The sequence below is a fragment of the Dama dama genome, chromosome 19 (assembly GCF_033118175.1).
Source record: "Dama dama isolate Ldn47 chromosome 19, ASM3311817v1, whole genome shotgun sequence".
Classification (NCBI taxonomy): Eukaryota; Metazoa; Chordata; class Mammalia; order Artiodactyla; family Cervidae; genus Dama; species Dama dama.
Genome location: NC_083699.1, coordinates 71,757,352 through 71,776,755, shown reverse-complemented (window position 1 = coordinate 71,776,755; position 19,404 = coordinate 71,757,352). Strand labels below are relative to the sequence as shown.

Below are 19,404 nucleotides of genomic sequence, written 5' to 3'. Positions count from 1 at the left end.
CTCTCTTTATTTCCAAGGCAGACCATTCAATATCACGGTAATCCAAGTCTATGCCCAGACCAGTAACGCTGAAGAAGCTGACGTTGAATGGTTCTATGAAGACCTACAAGACCTTTTAGAATTAACACCCAAAAAAGATGTCCTTTTCATCATAGGGGACTGGAATGCAAAAGTAGGAAGTCAAGAAACACCTGGAGTGACAGGCAAATTTGGTCTTGGAGTACAGAATGAAGAAGGACAAAGGCTAATAGAGTTTTGACAAGAGAATGCACTGGTCATAGCAAATACCCTCTTCCAACAACACAAGAGAAGACTCTACAAATGGACATCCCCAGATGGCCAACACTGACGTCAGACTGATTATATTCTTCGCAGCCAAAGATGGAGGAGCTCTATACAGTCAGCAAAAACAAGCAGACTGTGGCTCAGATCATGAACTCCTTATTGCCAAATTCAGACTTAAATTGAAGAAAGTGGAGAAAACCACTAGACCATTCAGGTATGACCTAAATCAAATCCCTTATGATTATGCAGTGGAAGTGAGAAATAGATTTAAGGGACTAGATCTGATAGACAGAGAGCCTGATGAACTATGGACGGAGGTTCGTGACATTGTACAGGAGACAGGGATCAAGACCATCCCCAAGAAAAATGGAAAAAAGTAAAATGGCTGCCTGAGAAGGCCTTACAAATAGCTGTGAAAAGAAGAGAAGCGAAAATCAAAGGAGAAAAGGAAAGATAGACCCGTTTGAATGCAGAATTCCAAAGAATAGCCAGGAGAGATAAGAAAGCCTTCCTAAGTGATCAGTGCAAAGAAATAGAGGAAAACAATAGAATGGGAAAGACTAGAGATCTCTTCAAGAAAATTAGAGATACCAAAGGAACATTTCATGCAAAGATGGGCTCAATAAAGCACAGAAATGGTATGGACCTAACAGAAGCAGAAGATATTAAGAGGTGGCAAGAATACACAAGAACTGTACAAAAAAGATCTTGACCCAGATAATCACGATGGTATGATCACTCACCTAGAGCCAGACATCCTGGAATGTGAAGTCAAGGGGGCGTTAGGAAGCATCACTATGAACAAAGCTAGTGGAGGTGATGGAATTCCAGTTGAGCTATTTCAAATCCTAAAAGATGATGCTGTGAAAGTGCTGCACTCAATATGTCAGCAAATTTGGAAAACTCAGCAGTGGCCACAGGACTGGAAAAAGTCAGTTTTCATTCCAATCCCTAAGAAAGGCAATGCCAAAGAATGCTCAAACTACCACATGATTGCACTCATCTCACACGCTAGAAAAGTAATACTTAAAATTCTCCAAGTCAGGCTTCAGCAATACATGAGTCTTGAACTTCCAGATATTCAAGCTGGTTTTAGACAAGGCAGTAGAACCAGAGATCAAATTGCCAACATCAGCTGGATCATTGAAAAAGCAAGAAAATTCCAGAAAAACATCTATTTTGGCTTTATTGACTATGCCAAAGACTTTGACTGTGTGGATCATAACAAACTGTGGAAAATTCTGAAAGTGATGGGAATACCAGACCACCTGACCTGCCTCTTGAGAACCTGTATGCAGGTCAAGAAGCAACAGTTAGAACTGGACATGAAACAACAGACTGGTTCCAAATAGAAAAAGGAGTACATCAAGGCTGTACATTGTCACCCTGCTTATTTAACTTATATGCAGGGTACATCATGACAAACACTGGGCTGGATGAAGCACAAACTGGGATCAAGTTGCCAGGAGAAATATCAGTAACCTCAGATGTGCAGATGACACCACCCTTATGGCAGAAAGTGAAGAAGAACTAAAGAGCCTCTTGATGAAAGTGAAAGAGGAGAGTGAAAAGTTGGCTTAAAGCTCAACATTCAGAAAACTAATATCACGGCATCTGGTCCCATCACTTCATGGCAAATAGATGGGGAAACAGTGGCTGACTTTATTTTTCTGGGCTCCAAAATCACTGCAGATGATGATTCCAGCCATGAAATAAAGTCATTTACTCCTTGGAAGAAAAGTATGACCAACCTAGACAGCATATTAAAAAGCAGAGACATTACTTGCAAAGGTCTGTTAGTCATGCTATGGTTTTTCCAGTAGTCATGTATTGATGTGAGAGTTGGACTGTAAAGAAAGCTGAGTGCCAAAGAATTGATGCTTTTGAACTGTGGTGTTGGAGAAGATTCTTGAGAGTCCTTTGGACTACAAGGAGATCCTTGCAGGGAGCCGGCCTGCAAGCCAGGCCCAAAAATGCCCTGGGAAAGGCCTTGAAAGAGGCCATTCCCTGTCCCACCACCCCATGATAAAGTAGTAAAACATTTGCCGGGTCTCCTTTGTTCTTCCTTGAGAAAAACGTAGTAGTGACCTTCACTTAGTAGTTTATTTTGGGAATGCCGAAAACAAGATGTAAGCTTCTGCAATCACTTGAAACAAAGAATTGTATTGATGTGACAAACACCAGATGGAATTTTTTATGAATTATGTTTTCTGCTTGTACTAGTATAAAGGTAGCTGTTTTACTCAATAAACTCGCTGACTTGGCTAAAGAGCATTCAGCCCTCTCAACCCCATCCTTTACTTTCAGCTTTTTTTCCTCAGGCTTCCGTGTCGTTGCGGTTGGGACTTGTTCTCTTTGCCAGCTGGTCCCGGCAGATCCTACCAGTCCATCCTAAAGGAAATCAGTCCTGGGTGTTCATTCGAAAGACTGATTTTGAAGCTGAAACTCCAATCCTTTGGCCACCTGATGTGAAGAACTGACATTGGGAAAGATTGAAGGCAGGAGAAGGAGGAGAAGGGGACGACAGAGGATGAGATTGTTGCATGGTATCACCAACTCAATGGACATGAGTTTGAGTAAATTCTGGGAGTTGGTGATGGACTGGGAGGCCTGGCATGCTGCAGTCCATGGGGTCGCAAAGAGTCTGACACCACTGAGTGACTGAACTGAAGAATTGAGAATATAAGTTTAGACTTGGAAAGAGGAGAATAGAATCGGTAGGAGAGATTCTAGAGAAGTCTGAGTATCTCCTTGTAGCCCTGAGATCTTTCTCAGTAAGATTTATTAAGTGCCTGCACACAAGGCCACTTCCACTTTGGATAACAAATAAGTTCGTTTCCAGTGGGAGATGAAGTCATGCAGCCCCTTCCCCATAACTCTGGCTGCCTGCCATTGCTTTTCAGCGCAGCGCGTGCGAGTTAACCTGCCTGCACCGGGCCACTGAGACCGGCTCTGGTGAGGATGCGGGTGTGGCTGGGGTCTCAGGGCTGCAGGCGGTACTCAGACTTCTCTAGAATCTCTCCTACTCACTCTGTTCTCCCCTACCAAGTCTCAACTCATGCTCCCGTCTCTTGCTGCTGCTGCTGCTAAGTCACTTCAGTCGTGTCCAATTCTGTGTGACCCCATAGACGGCAGCCCACCAGGCTCCCCCGTCCCTGGGATTCTCCATGCAAGAACACTGGAGTGGGTGCTCCTATCTCTTACATCACCCCATTTCAATATCTTCTTTGTATTGGTTTTATAAAAAATTCTTATGGTATGATTACATTGTGGTTTTACTACATCAACTTTTAAAATTTCTTTATCTTTGTTTTCTAGTCTGTTAGTAATTTCCCTTTTACTGAATTCTTCTTTTTTCTTAAAATTTCTTCCTTGGCTTCTTTGGTCATTTCTATTTCTCTTCTTTAATTTTTGTTCACTTTCCAAAAAAATCTCTTCTATGTAATTAAGATAATCATGTATGTTTGATTATAGATCAAAATATGTCATGTATTGATTGGGTAAACTTTTTTACCCTTTTTCTTTTGTTATTTTTTTCTTTGTCCTTTACACTTTAAGAGTGTATCTTAACCCCTATCCTATTTTTATTTCTTGTCTCTTTTCTTGGTGGCATTTTCTCTTCAACTTTCATGCATTTGTTTTTTAGGGTTTTTGTTTCTTTTACTTAAAAGAATCATGTATCCAATGATTTTTCCTACCAATTAATTTTTTAAGTCATTTCCTTCATTCTTCCATTTATCTACTTCTGCAATGTGTATATCACTCTTTTTTCTTTCTGCTACTAATTACAGTATTTCTACTGTTTCCATGATCTTCTCCACCATCATCTATTTTCAGAAGAGTATTTGTTGTCCTTTTGTTTCTGTTTCCCTTGTCCTTTGGTTTATACTGAATTCTATTATCTCTTAACCTAAATAAATTTTTCATATTCTAATACATCTGTATACCAGAATTTGCAGTCATGTTTGTGGCAGAAGCCTGGTATGCTGCAGTCCATGGGGTCTCAAAGAATCAGACACAACTGAGCAAGTGAGCTGTATTGAGTCCCCACAGTGCCTCCAGTCCACCCCCACAACCCTCCCCTGTATGCCCCTCTTTATGTCCCTCCCATGGCCCATCCCTCCAACCTTCCCCTTTATATACCTGCCATGGCCCCACCTCTCCTCTTTATTCCCTCCATTTATGTCCCTCCTCATCAGTTCAGTTCAATCGCTCTGACTCTTTGGAACCCCATGAATCGCAGCACGCCAGGCCTCCCTGTCCATCACCAACTCCCGGGTTTTACTCAAACTTATGCCCATCGAGTCGGTGACGCCATCCAGCCATCTCATCCTCTGTCGTCCCCTTCTCCTCCTGCTCCCAATCCCTCCCAGCATCAGGGTCTTTTCCAGTGAGTCAACTCTTCGCATGAGGTGGCCAAAGTACTGGAGTTTCAGCTTCAGCATCAGTCCGCCCAATGAACACCCAGGACTGATCTCCTTTAGGATGGACTGGTTGGATCTCCTTGCAGTTCAAGGGACTTTCAAGAGTCTTCTCCAACACCACAGTTCTAAAGCATCAATTTTTTGGCTCTCAGCTTTCTTCACAGTCCAACTCTCACATCCATATATGACCACTGGAAAAACCATAGCCTTGACCAGATGGAGCTTTGTTGGCAAAGTAATGTCTCTGCTTTTCAATATGCTATCTAGGTTGGTCATAACTTTCCTTCCAAGGAGTAAGCATCTTTTAATTTCATGGCTGCAGTCACCATCTGCAGTGATTTTGAAGCCCCCCAAAATAAAGTCTGACACTGTTTCCACTGTCTCCCCATCTATTTCCCATGAGGTGATGGGACCAGATGCCATGATCTTAGTTTTCTGAATGTTGAGCTTTAAGCCAACTTTTTCACTCTCCTCTTTCACTTTCATCAAAAGACTTTTCAGTTCCTCTTCACTCTCTGCCATAAGGGTGGTGTCATCTGCATATCTGAGGATATTGATATTTCTCCCAGCAATCTTGATTTCAGCTTGTGCTTCTTCCAGCCCAGTGTTTCTCATGGTGTACTCTGCATATACGTTAAATAAGCAGGGTGACAATATACAGCCTTGACATACTCCTTTTCCTATTTGGAACCAGTCTGTTGTTCCATGTCCAGTTCTAACTGTTCCTTCCTGACCTGCATACAGGTTTCTCAAGAGGCAGGTCAGGTGGTCTGGTATTCCCATCTCTTTCAGAATTTTCCACAGTTTATTGTGATCCACACAGTCAAAGGCTTTGGCATAGTCAATAAAGCAGAAATAGATGTTTCTCTGGAACTCTCTTGCTTTTTCGATGATCCAGCGGATATTGGCAATCTGATCTCTGGTTCCTTGGCCTTTTCTAAAACCAGCTTGAACATCTGGAAGTTTTTGGTTCATGTCAAGTTCTCTGTTTTATGTCCCTCCCATGGCCAGACTCCTCCCCTTTATTCCCCTCCCTTTTATGTCCTCTTCATGGCCCTGCCCTTTTATATCCCTCCCATGGCCCCACCTCTCCCCTTTATTTGCTCCTTTTATGTCTGTCCTCATGGCCCTGCCCTTTTATGTCCCTCCCATGGCCCCACCCCTCCACAGTTCAGTTCAGTCACTCAGTCCCATTCTTTGTGACCCCATGGACTGCAGCACTGGAGAAGGGAATGGCAAACCATTCCGTATTCTTGCATTGAGAACGCCATGAACAGTAATGAAAAGGTAAAAAGATATGACACTGAAAGATGAACTCCCCAGGTCGGTAGGTGCCCCATATGCTACTGGAGAAGTGTGGAGAAATAACTCCAAAAAAAAAAAAAACAACAACATGAAGAGATGGAGCCAAGGTAAAAACAACGCCCAGTTGTGGGTGTGACTGGTGATGGAAATAAAGTCCAATGCTGTAAAGAGCAATATTGCATAGGAACCTGGAATGTTAGGTCCATGAATCATGGTAAACTGTAAGTGGTCAAACAGGAGATGGCAAGAGTGAACATTAACATTTTAGGAATCGGTGAACTAAAATGGACAGGAAAGGGTGAATTTAATTCAGATGACCAGCACATCTACTACTGTGGGCAATAATCCCTTAGAAGAAATGCAATAGCCCTCATAGTCAACAAAAGAGTCCAAATTCAGTACTTGGGTACAATCTCAAAAATGACAGACTGATCTCAGTTTATCTCTAAGGCAAGCCATTCAACGTCACGGTAATCAAGGTCAATGCCCCAACCACTAATGCCAAAGAAGCTGAAGTTGAAGGGTTCTATGATGACATACAAGACCTTCTAGAACTAAAAAAAGGTGTCCTTTTCATCATAGGGGACTGGAGTGCAAAACTAGGAAGTCAGTAACAAACCTACCTGGAGTAACAGTCAAGGTTGGGCTTTTACTACAAAATGAAGCATGGCAAAGTCTAACAGAGTTTCTCCAACAGAACGCACTGAACATAGCAAACACCCTCTTCCAACAACACAAGAGACAACTCTACACATGGACATCATCAGATGGTCACTACCGAAATCAGGTTGATTATATTCTTTGCAGCCAAAGATGGAGAAACTCTATACAGTCAGCAAAAACAAGACCCGGAGCTGACTGTGGCTCAGATCATGAACTCCTTGTTGCAAAATTCATCCTTAAATTGAAGAAAGTAGGGAAAACCACTAGACCATTCAGGTATGACCTAAATCAATTCCCTTATGATTACACAGTGGAAGTGACAAATAGATTGAAGGGATTAGATCTGATAGACAGAGTGCCTGAAGAACTCTGGAGGTTTGTACAGAAGGCAGTGATCAAAACCATCCCCAAGAAAAAGGCTACGCCTGTCTGAGCGTCGCTTGGGGAAAAAAAAAAAAATCCCCAAGACAAAGAAATGCAAAAAGGCAAAATGTTTGAGGAGGACTTACAAATAGTTGAGGAAAGAAGAGAACCTAAAAGCAATGGGGAAAAGGAAGGATATACCCATCTGCATGCAGAGTTCCAAAGGATAGCAAGGAGAGATAAGAAAGCCTTCCTATGTGATCAGTGCAAAGAAATAGAGGAAAACAATAGAATGGGAAATTCAAGAAAATTAAGATACTCAAGAAAATTATTACCAAGGACACATTTCATGCAAACATGAGCACAATAAAGGGCAGAAATGGTATGGACCTAACAGAAGCAGAAGATATTAAGAAGAGGTGGCAAGAATACACAGAAGAACTATACAAAAAAGATCTTCACAACCCAGATAATCATGATAGTGTGATCACTCACCTAGAGCCAGACCTCCTGGAATGTGAAGTCAAGTGGGCATTAGGAAGCATCACTACAAACAAAGCTAGTGGAGGTGATGGAATTCCAGCTGAGCTATTACAAATCCTAAAAGATGATGCTGTGAAAGTGCTGCACCAAATATACCAGCAAATTTGGAAAAGTCAGCAGTGGCCACAGAAACTGGAAAAGGTCAATTTTCTTTCCAATCCCTAAGAAAGGCAATGCCAAAGAATGTTCAAACTACCACACAACTGCACGCATCTCACCCACTAGCAAAGTAATGCTCAAAATTCTCCAAGCTAGGCTTCAACAGTATGTGAACTGAGAACTTCCAGATGTACAAGTGGGATTTAGAAAAGGCAGAGGAACCAGAGATCAAATTGCCAGCATCCATTGGTTCATCAAAAAAGCAAGGGAATTCCAGAAAAACATCTCCTTCTGCTTTATTGCCTATGCCAAAGCCTTTGACTGTGTAGAACACAACAAACTGTGGAAAATTCTGAAAGAGATGGGAATACCAGACTACCTGATCTGCCGCCTGAGAAATCTGTATGCAAGTCAAGAAGCAACAGTTAGAACTGGACATGGAACAACAAACTGGTTCCAAATAGGAAAAGGAGTATGTCAAGGCTGTATATTGTCACCCTGCTTATTTAACTTATATGCAGAGTACATCATGAGAAACACTGGGCTGGATGAAGCACAAGCTGAAATCAAGATTGCTGGGAGAAATATCAATAAACTCAGATATGCTGATGATACAACCCTTATGTCAGAAAGCAAATAGCAACTAAAGAGCCTCTTGATGAAAGAGGAGAGTGAAAAAGCTGGCTTAAAGCTCAACATTCAGAACTCAGGTCATGGCATCCAGTTGCATCACTTCATCGCAAATAGATGGGGAAACAATCGAAACAGTGAGAGACTTTATTTTCTTGGGCTCCAAAATCACTGCGGATGGTGACTGCAGCCATGAAATTAAAAGACACTTGTTCCTTGGGAAAAAAGCTATGACCAACCTAGACAGCATATTACAAAGCAGAGACATTACTTTGCCAACAAAGGTCTGTGTAGTCAAAGCTATGGTTTTTCCTGTAGTCATGTATGGATGTAAACATTGGACCATAAAGAAATCTTGAGAGCCAGAGAATTGATGCTTTTGAACTGTGGTGTTGGAGAAGACTTTTGAGAGTCCCTTGGACTGAAAGAAGATCAAACCAGTCAATTTCTAAAGGAAATCAGTCCTGAATATCTATTGGAAGGACTGATGCTGAAATTACAATACTTTGGCCACCTGATGTGAAGAACTGACTCATTAGGAAAGACCCTATGCTGGGAAAGATAGAAAGAGCAGGGGACGACAGAGAATGAGATGGTTGGATGGCATCACTGACTTGGTGGACATGAGTTTGAGCAAGCTCTGGGAGTTTGGTGGTGGATGGGAAGCCTGGTGTACTGCAGTCCATGGGGTCACAAAGAGTCAGACATGCCTGAGCAACTGAACTGAACTGAAAAGACAGCCTTCCCCTTTATGTCTCTCCAATGGACCCACCCCTCCGAACCCCTCTCTTTTTGTCCCTCCTCGTGTTCCTGCCCTGTCATGCCCTCTCTTCCCCACCTAAGTTTCAACCCTGGCCTGGGGGGTGCCGTATCTGCAGTGCTGATGAAGACAGGCTGTGTGGACTCTACTCCTTTTTCCAGTTTTGCAAGAATACAGCTTTTATTTCATGCTTAACCACCAAGTAGATTTGTTACAGTGCTTTTTATTTAATGCAGTTACAAGCAATCAATTAGTTTATGATTTCCAAATTTGTGTCCTTAAAAAAAGCATAACAGAAAAAGGATGGATAAGCATAATACTTAATTTGAATTTTCCTGGGAGTGATTCTTAATATTTGTAACTTGATTTTTTTTCAAAATGGTGGCAAAAAAGCATAACGGTCATAAAATTCCCTGGCTTCACCAACAGCAGAAAGCAGACCCTGTCTGCACAGAGATCAAGAATGACCTTCACCGCACATCAGACACGTCCGTCATAACCTTCATTCTACAGACAGAACAGGAGGCGCAGGTGCTTGGGTATGGCCGTCTCCAGGGGCAGAGCTGTGACCAGCCCTGCCCCCTGCTCCCCTGCCCCAAATCCCAGAGATCCAGCAAAGTGTGGTCCTGTCGGGAGAGTCCCACTGAATGCAGAAGTCTGATTCTCAGTTCTTATTACAGTTATAATATCAGCATTTGTCATCTTATGAGACAGATTTTCCATTTAGAACTGTTAGCTTAACTGCATACGCAAACATCACCGCTCACCTGCTGGGAAGGGCTCTAAATGTGACCATGCTCTTTGGTAGGTGGGACAGACTGTCAGGCCACCCAGCCACATCAGGTTTCATTTGCTCCAGTGATGAGAAGATTTAATGACGGGCAACATTTTCAAAGGACGGTGGACAAAGCTCTGTGTTTTTAAATGTGGCAGCATGTGGAACCCACAATGCTCCAGTCCTTTTTGGTAGTCAGTTTGTTTTTTCTAGGTGAGGGGTCTCAACAGCTTGGACAGCTAGCACAGCACATGCTTTGTGACTGAGAAATGACTTTCCTAAGTTATAGTTACCAAGAGTCCTGGGACCAGAAAGCTAACACTATGCCTAGCAATGCAGAAGTAAGGCTGGGGACACTAAAAATGGTCCTTGGAAAGAGGTTTCAATTGTTCCCTCACGAAGCAAATCAAGTTTCCTAATTAGCTATAACACAGAAAGCTCAGCTCCTACGGCCCTGCAAGCCCTGCCTGTGTTCCCCTGGTCAAACTTCGTCTCTGCTGCAAACAGCTCCGTTGCTTTCTCTTCCTTATTCCTGTGTGAAGAACTCGTGACAGGCGGCGGTAATCATGGCAATGAAGGCCATAAATTCCTGGAAGTCACATTCGCCGTCCCCATCACTGTCCAGTGTCTCCATGACTTTGTCCACAGCCTCCTGCTCTTTGATTTCCTGAGAGAGAAAAGACAGGTTGTCCAGTTTGCTTCTATATGAACATTAGGGCCACAAAGACATGTTCTTGGCTGGCTTTAATAATTTTGTATTAGAAACAGACTAACAGCTTCCCTGGTGGCTCAGTGGTAAAGAATACGCCTGCGAATGCCAGAGACGTGGGTTCGATCCCTGATCTAGGAGGACCCCACATGCCTCAGAGCAACTAAGGCCCTGCACCACAACTACTGGGCCTGGGCTCCAGAGCCCACGCACCACAGTACCCATGTCCTAAGCCCACGTGCCCTAGAGCCTGTGCTCCACAACGGGAGAAGCCACGGCAATGAGAAACCCCGGCTTGCGGCAACTAGAGAGTAGTAGCCCTGTGAAGCAAAGACTCAGCACAGCCACACACACACACACACACACACACACACACACACACACACACACACACACACACACACAATTAATTTAGAAACAACCTAAGACATGAAATGCAAAATTCCAGAAAGGTTTTCTCCAGTGACCAGGAGGCTGTTGGTTGGCAGAGGTCACTAGGGGTCTGAGCCTTCTCTCCCACTTTCCTTTAGGTGCAGTGGGGTTCTGGCTACTAAAAGACTGAATGGAACAGCCAGGATCTGAAAAACTACAGGCTGTTTGTGCTAAAAAAAAAAAAAAAAGGAAGAGTATAGTCTAGATCAGCCTGAGTGCATTATATGCAAATGCCTTGAAAGCAAAAATGAACTTTTGGCCCCTACAAGTTTTTCATTGTTTCTACGTGTGGAAGGCCCTATAGTGAAGGCTTCCAGTGGATTTTTGAAAGTAGTTTCTGGCTGAAATAACTCTCAGGAACATGCCCTATATTTATTAACTTCTTGTGTTTTTTGGCACTTGAGTTGCTTTCGAGGTGTCTGGGGCTCTCTTGACATTATGCCCAACATGGAGTCAAATGAGTGGTGAAACAGAAGGACAGACAGTGCAGAAAAGATGTGCACACGTGCTGAAGAGAAGCATAACACTGCTGACTCTTTGGAACACCCAGTCCTCAGGGCAGGAGCGCTTGGCCTGAAGAAGTCGAGTATAACGCACAATGGCTGCCTTAGACATAAAACATGTAAAAGACTGAGGTTCTCATGAGGGGTTGGGTGCCACCTATAAACATCTGCTAAAAGATTAATTTCAATTACAGGAAAGATTTGCCTCCAAACAGAAACTACTTCATAAAAACTGGGCCAATAATGTTCATGATACCTTGATATACTTATCATGATTTACTTTTATTTTATAAACTGTGTTTCCCACATGCTAAGCTTTTTCTATGTTTTAAACAAATAATTAATGACAGTAGCTACATTTGTTGAGCTGCACTTGATAAGCATTGTCTCATTTCAACAATTCTTTTCACAGAAGGATCTAGGACCTTCTGATTCTTAGGTAAGGTGGTGGGAAACAAGATAAGTAAAAGTGTGAGCAGGCAGTTACCACTCTGAGAACTTGGGTGCCTGAGAAAACCAGCTTCAAAATCAGACTAGGGAATCCCCTCTGAAGTCTGCAGGCCACTTCCTCTGATGGTGGTGCCATTTGCAGCCATAGAGTGTTTGGGTGGGGAGAGCCCTGCACGCTCGGGGCACAGAGCCTGGGGCTCGTCCTGCACCAAGGTCCAGCCTGCCCAGGAGGACAGCTCCCACCACCATGTGGGCTGGGCTCACATGTCTTCCCAGGAATTAGTTCCTGGTCAGACATGAGTGCACTGGTGCATTGTATGGCCATTTCCTCTGGGTGCAAGATCACTTCAGTAACCTTGCTTCTGGGCACCAAGGGAATATTAGGTACCAGGTGGACTGCAGTTCCTTGCCTTGAATACACAATACGGATACAGCAGAGATGACGTGTGGCTGAGCCAAGGGCAGTGAAGGTTGTGAGTGGGGAAGTGAGTCCTCAACGGAGCATCTGGACACACGTCCACCAGAAGGGGAGCTGCCAGGGCAGGGGGGGCTCATCAGATGTCCTCACGCAGCTTCCCAAGTTCCCTCCAGGGCACCTCACCCACGGGGCCCCCTGCAAGGCCCCAGGGCCTCTCATGAGCAGCTTGTGGCCTCTTGGTGATGAGCCAGGTCCTGGGGCCTGCATCTCTCCAAGCATCGACTGTGCTGAGAGCTCAGTAACACCTGGCATCTTCTCACTGTGGTGGATCTAACCATGTAGAGAAAGCCGAAACAGTCCTCTTCCCAAGAACAAAAGCTTATTTTTAGCAGTTTTCTTGTATGTTCAATGTGTGATAAGTCGTGGTATATTTTCCATCCCATTTTGTCATTGTTACTGTTGTACGTTCTCAATCGCTACCGTCGTGTCTGACTCTTTGCGACCCCATGGGCTATAGCCCGCCAGGGTCCTCTGTTCATGGGATTCTCCAGGCAAGAATACTGGAGTGGGTTGCCATGCCCTCCTCCAAAGGATCTTCCTGACCCTGGGACTGAACCTGCATCTACTGCATCACCTGCACTGCAGGCAGATTCTTTACCACTTAGCCAAAGGGGAAGCCACCCTATTGCTGTACATCCTTAGGTTTTTCCCAAGAACCTGTACTCTTGTGTTTGAGACAGCAGTTTTTACTGGATGCTCTTACTGTAGACAAAATGAAAAGTGTGGGGCCTACCTAAGCCAGCCTCTGTAGTGAGGGCTCACTTGTGAAACACATTTTCAGAAACAACAGAGGTGTCCTGACACCAACCTGGAGCCATGTTCAGGGCAGCTCAGAAGAGAAAAGGGATAGATGGTCTTACAAGAGGACAGGAGAGCAGGTTACTTTAGTTTTAAAAAGCAAGACTCACCTCTAAAAAATGGGTAAGTTCATTGTTGATGAGCTCCTTGAGTTCTGATTTCTTCAGCTTGCGCTTGTCCCCTTCCTTCCCGGAATATTGATGGAAGACTTCGATGAGGGCCATCATGGCCTTCTCTAACTCAGACATCTGGGGCCCACAAAGAAAGATGCTTTGTAGAACAGAGCAGTTGTTACCTATACAGACCTTACCATTGGGGGCAAGTGGCTTTGGCTCACCTCCCCTTTTGGGCTTAGAGGGTGTGACTTTTCATCACCCCTTGAACCCGCTCCCCACCACCCCTCACTTCTCTATCTTCTCTTCCCAAGCCCTCTGGCTTCTGGTTGCATTTGGGGGAAACTTCAACCAAAATACAGAGGAAGAGAAATGAGGCGGCTGGGGATTGAGTCTTCCCTCATCCCTGGGAGACTCCCCACCCCTGGGAGACTCCCCACCCTGTCCTGGAAGGACTGCAAGATGAGGTGACAGTGCAGGGGAGCAAGTTTTTGAATTAATTACAATGAATAGGAGCCAAATAAGGATACAGAAGTCAATAGTATTCCTATGTTCTGTCAATAAGCAATTAGAAAATGTGGCAGAAAAGTCCTGTTTCACAGCAGCACACACATATTTCTAAGCATAAGTTTAGCAAGAAAAGTATAGGTCCTTCCAAAAACTACTGAGGTCATAAAATGTAGGAACTTACTTTCTTTCAAATGGATATATAAATTTAACTCATTTTTAACAAAAATGTTTCTGATTTTTTTTGGGGGTTGGCGAGGAACATGACCAAAAAACAGCTAGAAAATTCAACTGAAAAAAATAAATATGGTAGAATTGCCACAATTTTTTTTGAAAAAGAAGATCAAGGAAAGGTACCTTGAATTTGAAGGTATTATACAATCATCTGATGAAGTTATTGTAGGGGAGCAAGACTTGCCACCCCAAAATGTCTCTTTGGGACGCAGATTATTTTCATCTGAAAACAATCAAGGCCCCCAGGACTCAGGAAGAAATTCTGACCCTCCCCTTAGCTGCCTGAATCGGAATTTAGATGGAGGGCCTATTACAGGAATGGAGCAACCGCCAGAGAGAGAGGTCAGCAAGGAATGTGGGCCAGGGTTGAGGGAGGCAGGCGGGGGGTGGGGGTGGGCAGGAAACCCTGGGAGACCCAAGTCCACTCTGTGTCCCATCACCTCCGATGGCACAGCAAACACTGGCTCACCATCTCTGTATGAACTGCTTTCCTCCCCCTTGAAGCCCCAAACCACTGATCCCAACATCCTCCCTTGTCTTGAACTGACGATGGTATTGAAGGTGGGCATTTTGGTGAGTGAGAATTTTCCTGGGTCTCTCCCATGTATATATGTTTTTAAACTTTGCTTTGAATTTCTCCTGTATACCTGTCCCACGTTTATTTAATTCTTAGACCAGCGAGAAGAATTTAGAAGGGTAGAGGAAAATGTCTTCCTTCCCAATACCAGCTCTGATGCCAGAACAAATGTGGGCAGAGGCTGGACCACCTCCAGGCACTTTGTATTCTTGGCGGCGCTGCCTCCAACAGAACAGCGCCTTTTCTCTGCATTTATCAAGGTAGGAAGCTTTTGTCTCCCCCCACAACATGTACCTTATACCACACAGTCTGCAAGCCAAGGAAACAGCTGTTCAACCCTGGGAAACAGGCAGTTTACAAAGGACAGCTTGTCAACTGTTTCACAAAACAGAAGGACGCTCAGCCAAAGAAATTTGCCAGCTTTTGGCCTTGAGTTCTAATCATTAAAGAATCTTTGCAGTGTCATAGTTAAAAATAAAGAATTATGTCTAATTTGTGAAAAGCCATTCCTGTATTGAAATCATTTATATTAAAAAAAATCAATTGGAATATAAGATTTAAATTATTTATTTCTGACTTTCAAAGGAAAAGGATTGAGGATTTTTGCCTTGGCCTGATCTTTGCTATACTAACCCTATTAACAATCAGTATGCTTTGTTTTGCTCTAAAGTCCTTAAAAATATCACATGTAGACATAACAATTCAGATGGATTAAATCTTTAATATTTCATACTTTCTTAGACTTTGCATTCGAGTTCTCAATTATTAATTTGTTTAAAAAAGTAAACAAAAAACTCAAGAAACTTTTGCATGGTCCTTATGCTTCTCAAGCTTCATGATTACTGGGAAAGATGAGGCTAAAATATTTGTTGTGTGAAGTATGACTAGTGGCATTTTTTTTAAGGAAAGGCATAAAATATATATCCCATATGTGAAAAAGCCATAAAATGTGATCTTCTTCATTAAACACACTACAAATTAATTTTTACAAGTTTTTCCTGTTACAGTCTTCCCAATTGCTGGTTAAAAGTTGTTTAAGAGAACTGGAAATCAAATATCCAGTTCCCCTTTCGCTTCATTCCGTGATTATTCTACATTAATCTTTTATTTCGAAAACAGGAGAACTGCTGGGCGTTAGCTCCTCAGAGGGTCACATCACAGGAGATGTGGGAATCCCTCTAGGCAAGAGTCCCACCTCCCCAAGAAACCTGAGGAAGCTTAAACCTACCACAGACTTCAATTTCTTTGGCTCAGTTGTAATTTAATTGCAAAGACCTCCTCACTCGCGCTGACTTGGGGGAGGGCGTCCGAAGACGCCGGCTCCGAGCTCAAGGCGGCTGTTCCCCCCTCCGCGGAGGACGCAAACCCTCTTCAAAGAATTAAGGAAGAGGCCGACTTGCAGCAACACTGAGCCGCAGACCCGACGTTTCCCCGACTTTAGTGATGAATCACCGAGAGAAAGTGATTAATCTGTAGGATGAATCTCGCTGCCTGGAGCTGAAGCAGCTGTGTCCGCAAGGCAGTGGGAGAGTTATACTTCTGAAATGCTGCCAGAATCCTATGGGCAGAGAAGCCTGGCAGGCTACAGTCCACTGGGTTGCAATAGTCGGACACGGCTTAGCGACTAAACCACCACTCTAAAGGGGTTTTTAAACTACCACCCAGATCCCAAGCCCACCCTCCGGGTCTTGCCCCCCAAACACCAGAGTAGGTTCCCCTGAGTGTCCTCACGTCAGTGGTCCTTGGCTGTCGCTCCAGTCACCTCTGGCTTCGGCGTCCTGAATGCCGGGACTAGGGCAGAAAGGGCCTCTTATCCTCTCGCGGGGGGGCGTGACCGGCAGCCCCCGAGAGCCCGGCAGCCAATGGGAACCGAGGGCGGGGCTCTGGCGGGGGCGGGGGCGGGGCCTGCGTCTCCCTCTCCTGGCTCCGCAGCCCGCGGGGGCTGGACACACAGGGCCCGCATTGACGGCCACCCGGGACTAGCTCGGGGAGCCAGGCCCGCACTCGGGCCAAGCAAGAAAAAGGCCTGTAGGGCAGAAAGTGGGGAGTCAGCTTTTTGTTCTGGTTTTAAATTTATACTTGAATATTGATGTTCCTCTAAAGGCAAGGATGGTGGTGGGTAGAGGAGTGGGACTAGTGATTGATTCCGACAAAGCAAATGTGCAGACAATAGCAGGATGAATGCGGGAATTCAGGGCCCGAATGCACCTGCTCTGGCCCCACCCGCGAGTGGGACACCCGTGGACATCAGAACCTCGAGTTTAGTCACTGAACCCAGCGTCTGCAGGCCCTGAAACGTGGGGCGAATGGTTTAATACTACCGAGGGCATATGCTAGGCGCCCCCGACGGATTCCTCGCCCCTCCGGGGTGAGCGGCAATAGGCTGTCAGAGCTGGACAGTGCCCCAGGCACGTCCTGTCCACGTGCTCTGGTTTAGGGCCCGTGCTGGCGGGGTTGGGGGTGGATGGGGGTGGGGCCCTCACCGAGGCCTCACAAGCGGCCAAGGAGGGCTGAGTACGGATTCCACACTGTGGTCTTCTTAACAGCCTCTCTTTAGACACATTATACACAGACTCTCCTTCCTTTTCTCCTTTGCCTTTCATTTCTCTTCTTTCCTCAACTATTTGTAAGTCCTCCTCAAACATTTTGCCTTTTTGCATTTCTTTTTCTTGGGGATGGTTTTGATTACTGCCTCCTGTACAATGTTATGAACCTCCAGAGTTCTTTAGGCACTCTGTCTATCAGGTCTAATCCCTTCAATCTGTTTGTCACTTCCACTGTGTAATCTAAGGGATTTGATTTAGGTCATACCTGAATGGTCTAGTGATTTTCCCTACTTTCTTCAATTTAAGGATGAATTTTGCAACAAGGAGTTCATGATCTGAGCCACAGTCAGCTCCCGGTCTTGTTTTTGCTGACTGTATAGAACTTCTCCATCTTTGGCTGCAAAGAATATAATCAACCTGATTTCAGTGTTGACCATCTGGTGATGTCCATGTGTAGTGTTGTCTCTTGTGTTGGAAGAGGGTGTTTGCTATGTTCAGTGTGTTCTCTTGGCAAAACTCTGTTAGTCTTTGCGCTGCTTCATTTTGTACTCAAAGCCCAAACTTGACTGTTACTCCAGATATCTCTTGACTTCCTACTTTTGCATTCCAGTCCCCTGTGATGAAAAGGACACCTTTTTTTGGTGTTAGTTCTAGAAGGTCTTGTATGTCATCACAGAACTGTTCGGCTTCTTCAGATTTAGTAGCTGGGGCATAGACTTGGATTACTGTGACACTGAATGGCTTGCTTTGGAAACTAACTGAGATCACTCTGTCAGTTTTGAGATTGCATCCAAGTACTGCATTTGAACTTTGTTGACTATGAGGGCTATTGCATTTCTTCTAAGGGATTCTTGCCCACGGTAGTAGACATAAAGGTCATCTGAATTAAATTCACCCTTTCCTGTCCATTTTAGTCCACTGATTCCTAAAATGTTAATGTTCACTCTTGCCATCTCCTGTTTGACCACTCATCGTTTACCTTGATTCATGGACCTAACATTCCAGGTTCCTATGCAGCATTGCTCTTTACAGCATAGGACTTTATTTCCATCACCAGTCACACCCACAACTGGGCATTGTTTTTGCTTTGGCTCCATCTTTTCATTTTTTTTTTTTTTTGGGGGGGGGAGTTATTTCTCCACATTTCTCCAGTAGCATATTGGGCACCTACTGACCTGGGGAGTTCATCTTCAGTGTCATATCTTTTTGCCTTTTCATACTATTCATGGGGTTCTCAAGGCAAGAATACTGAAGTGGTTTGTCATTCCTTCATCCAGTGGACCACGTTTTGAAGGGTTGGAGATCAAGTTAATCACCAATGGCCCATGATTTAATCCATTGATGCTGCCTCCATATAATAGAACCTCCATAAACATCCCCAAGGGAAGGAGTTTGGAGAGCTTGTGGGTTGGAGAGCATGTAGAGGTGAGGAGGGTGACTCCCAGAGAGAAGGAAGCTCCTCGCACCCCCTGCACCTGTCCTCTGCACCTCCTCCATCTGGCTCTTCCCCAGTTGCATCCTTTTACAATAAGCTGGTAAGTGAATTCTTCCCTGAGTTCCGTGAGCTGCTCTAGCAAATCACTGAACCAGAGGAGGGTGCATGGGATCCCTAATTTATAGGTGTCCGCAGCTGGGGTCTTACAGTGACTGCTGAAGGGGGGCAACCTTGTGAGTGGATGGTGTCAGAAAGGAGTCAGATCACAGGACGCCCAGCTGGCATAAACCATACATTTGGTGTCAGAGTGCTTTCTGCTGGTAGAAAACAGCTCACAGCACATCACTAGGGGGTCTATACACTCACAACTTAACTCTTCATTTCTGGCATCACTGCTTTCTTCCCCTCCATTTTGTCTCTTCTGCCAAGTTTATTCTTTCCTTATAGCATCTTTAAAATTTTTTTAAATTTTGAGATCACTTTATTTTCCAGGTAGCCATTTAATTTTTATTTTATACTGGAGCACAGTTGTATAACAATGTTGTGCTGAAATCACTTTAGACTAACAAGAGTATAGTAAAAAAAATAATAAATCCTTTTATTTTTCTTGTTATCAGTCTGGTTCTAATCAAGAGACAGAAACCACACAGTAATTCAAACAGAACAAGTTTAACACAAAGAATTATGAACCTACAATAGGATCGTAACTGCGTAGTGGAATCTAAAGAGCTGCAGGGCGAGGGGGCCGGTGTGAACTCAGGGTCTGGCCTGCACA

The 19,404-nt window shown here is 44.3% G+C and overlaps 1 protein-coding gene across 2 annotated transcripts; it reads right to left on the bottom strand.

Moving 5' to 3' along the window:
• Positions 1 to 9,275: 9,275 nt before the first annotated feature.
• Positions 9,276 to 16,464, bottom strand: S100B (S100 calcium binding protein B). Of its 2 annotated transcripts, none has more exons than XM_061167377.1 (3): positions 16,380 to 16,464; positions 13,328 to 13,465; positions 9,276 to 10,514 (listed from the first exon to the last, which is right to left on the bottom strand). In XM_061167377.1, exons 2-3 carry the CDS (start codon positions 13,463 to 13,465, stop codon positions 10,374 to 10,376), a joined length of 279 nt encoding a protein of 92 aa, XP_061023360.1. In that variant the 5' UTR covers positions 16,380 to 16,464; the 3' UTR covers positions 9,276 to 10,373. The 2 variants fall into 2 exon arrangements, with proteins under 2 accessions (XP_061023360.1, XP_061023359.1); XM_061167376.1 differs by lacking the exon at positions 16,380 to 16,464 and adding an exon at positions 15,877 to 16,009.
• Between the last annotated feature and the right edge of the window lie 2,940 nt (positions 16,465 to 19,404).

What these genes read in the sequence shown, in the direction of transcription:
- S100B (XM_061167377.1), bottom strand. Translation starts at nt 13,465, where the DNA reads ATGTCTGAGTTAGAGAAGGCCATGATGGCCCTCATCGAAGTCTTCCAT. An exon ending in AACTTACCCATTTTTTAGAG is followed by an intron (nt 10,515 to 13,327) that starts GTGAGTCTTGCT and finishes TTTCTCTCTCAG; the next exon opens with GAAATCAAAGAGCAGGAGGC.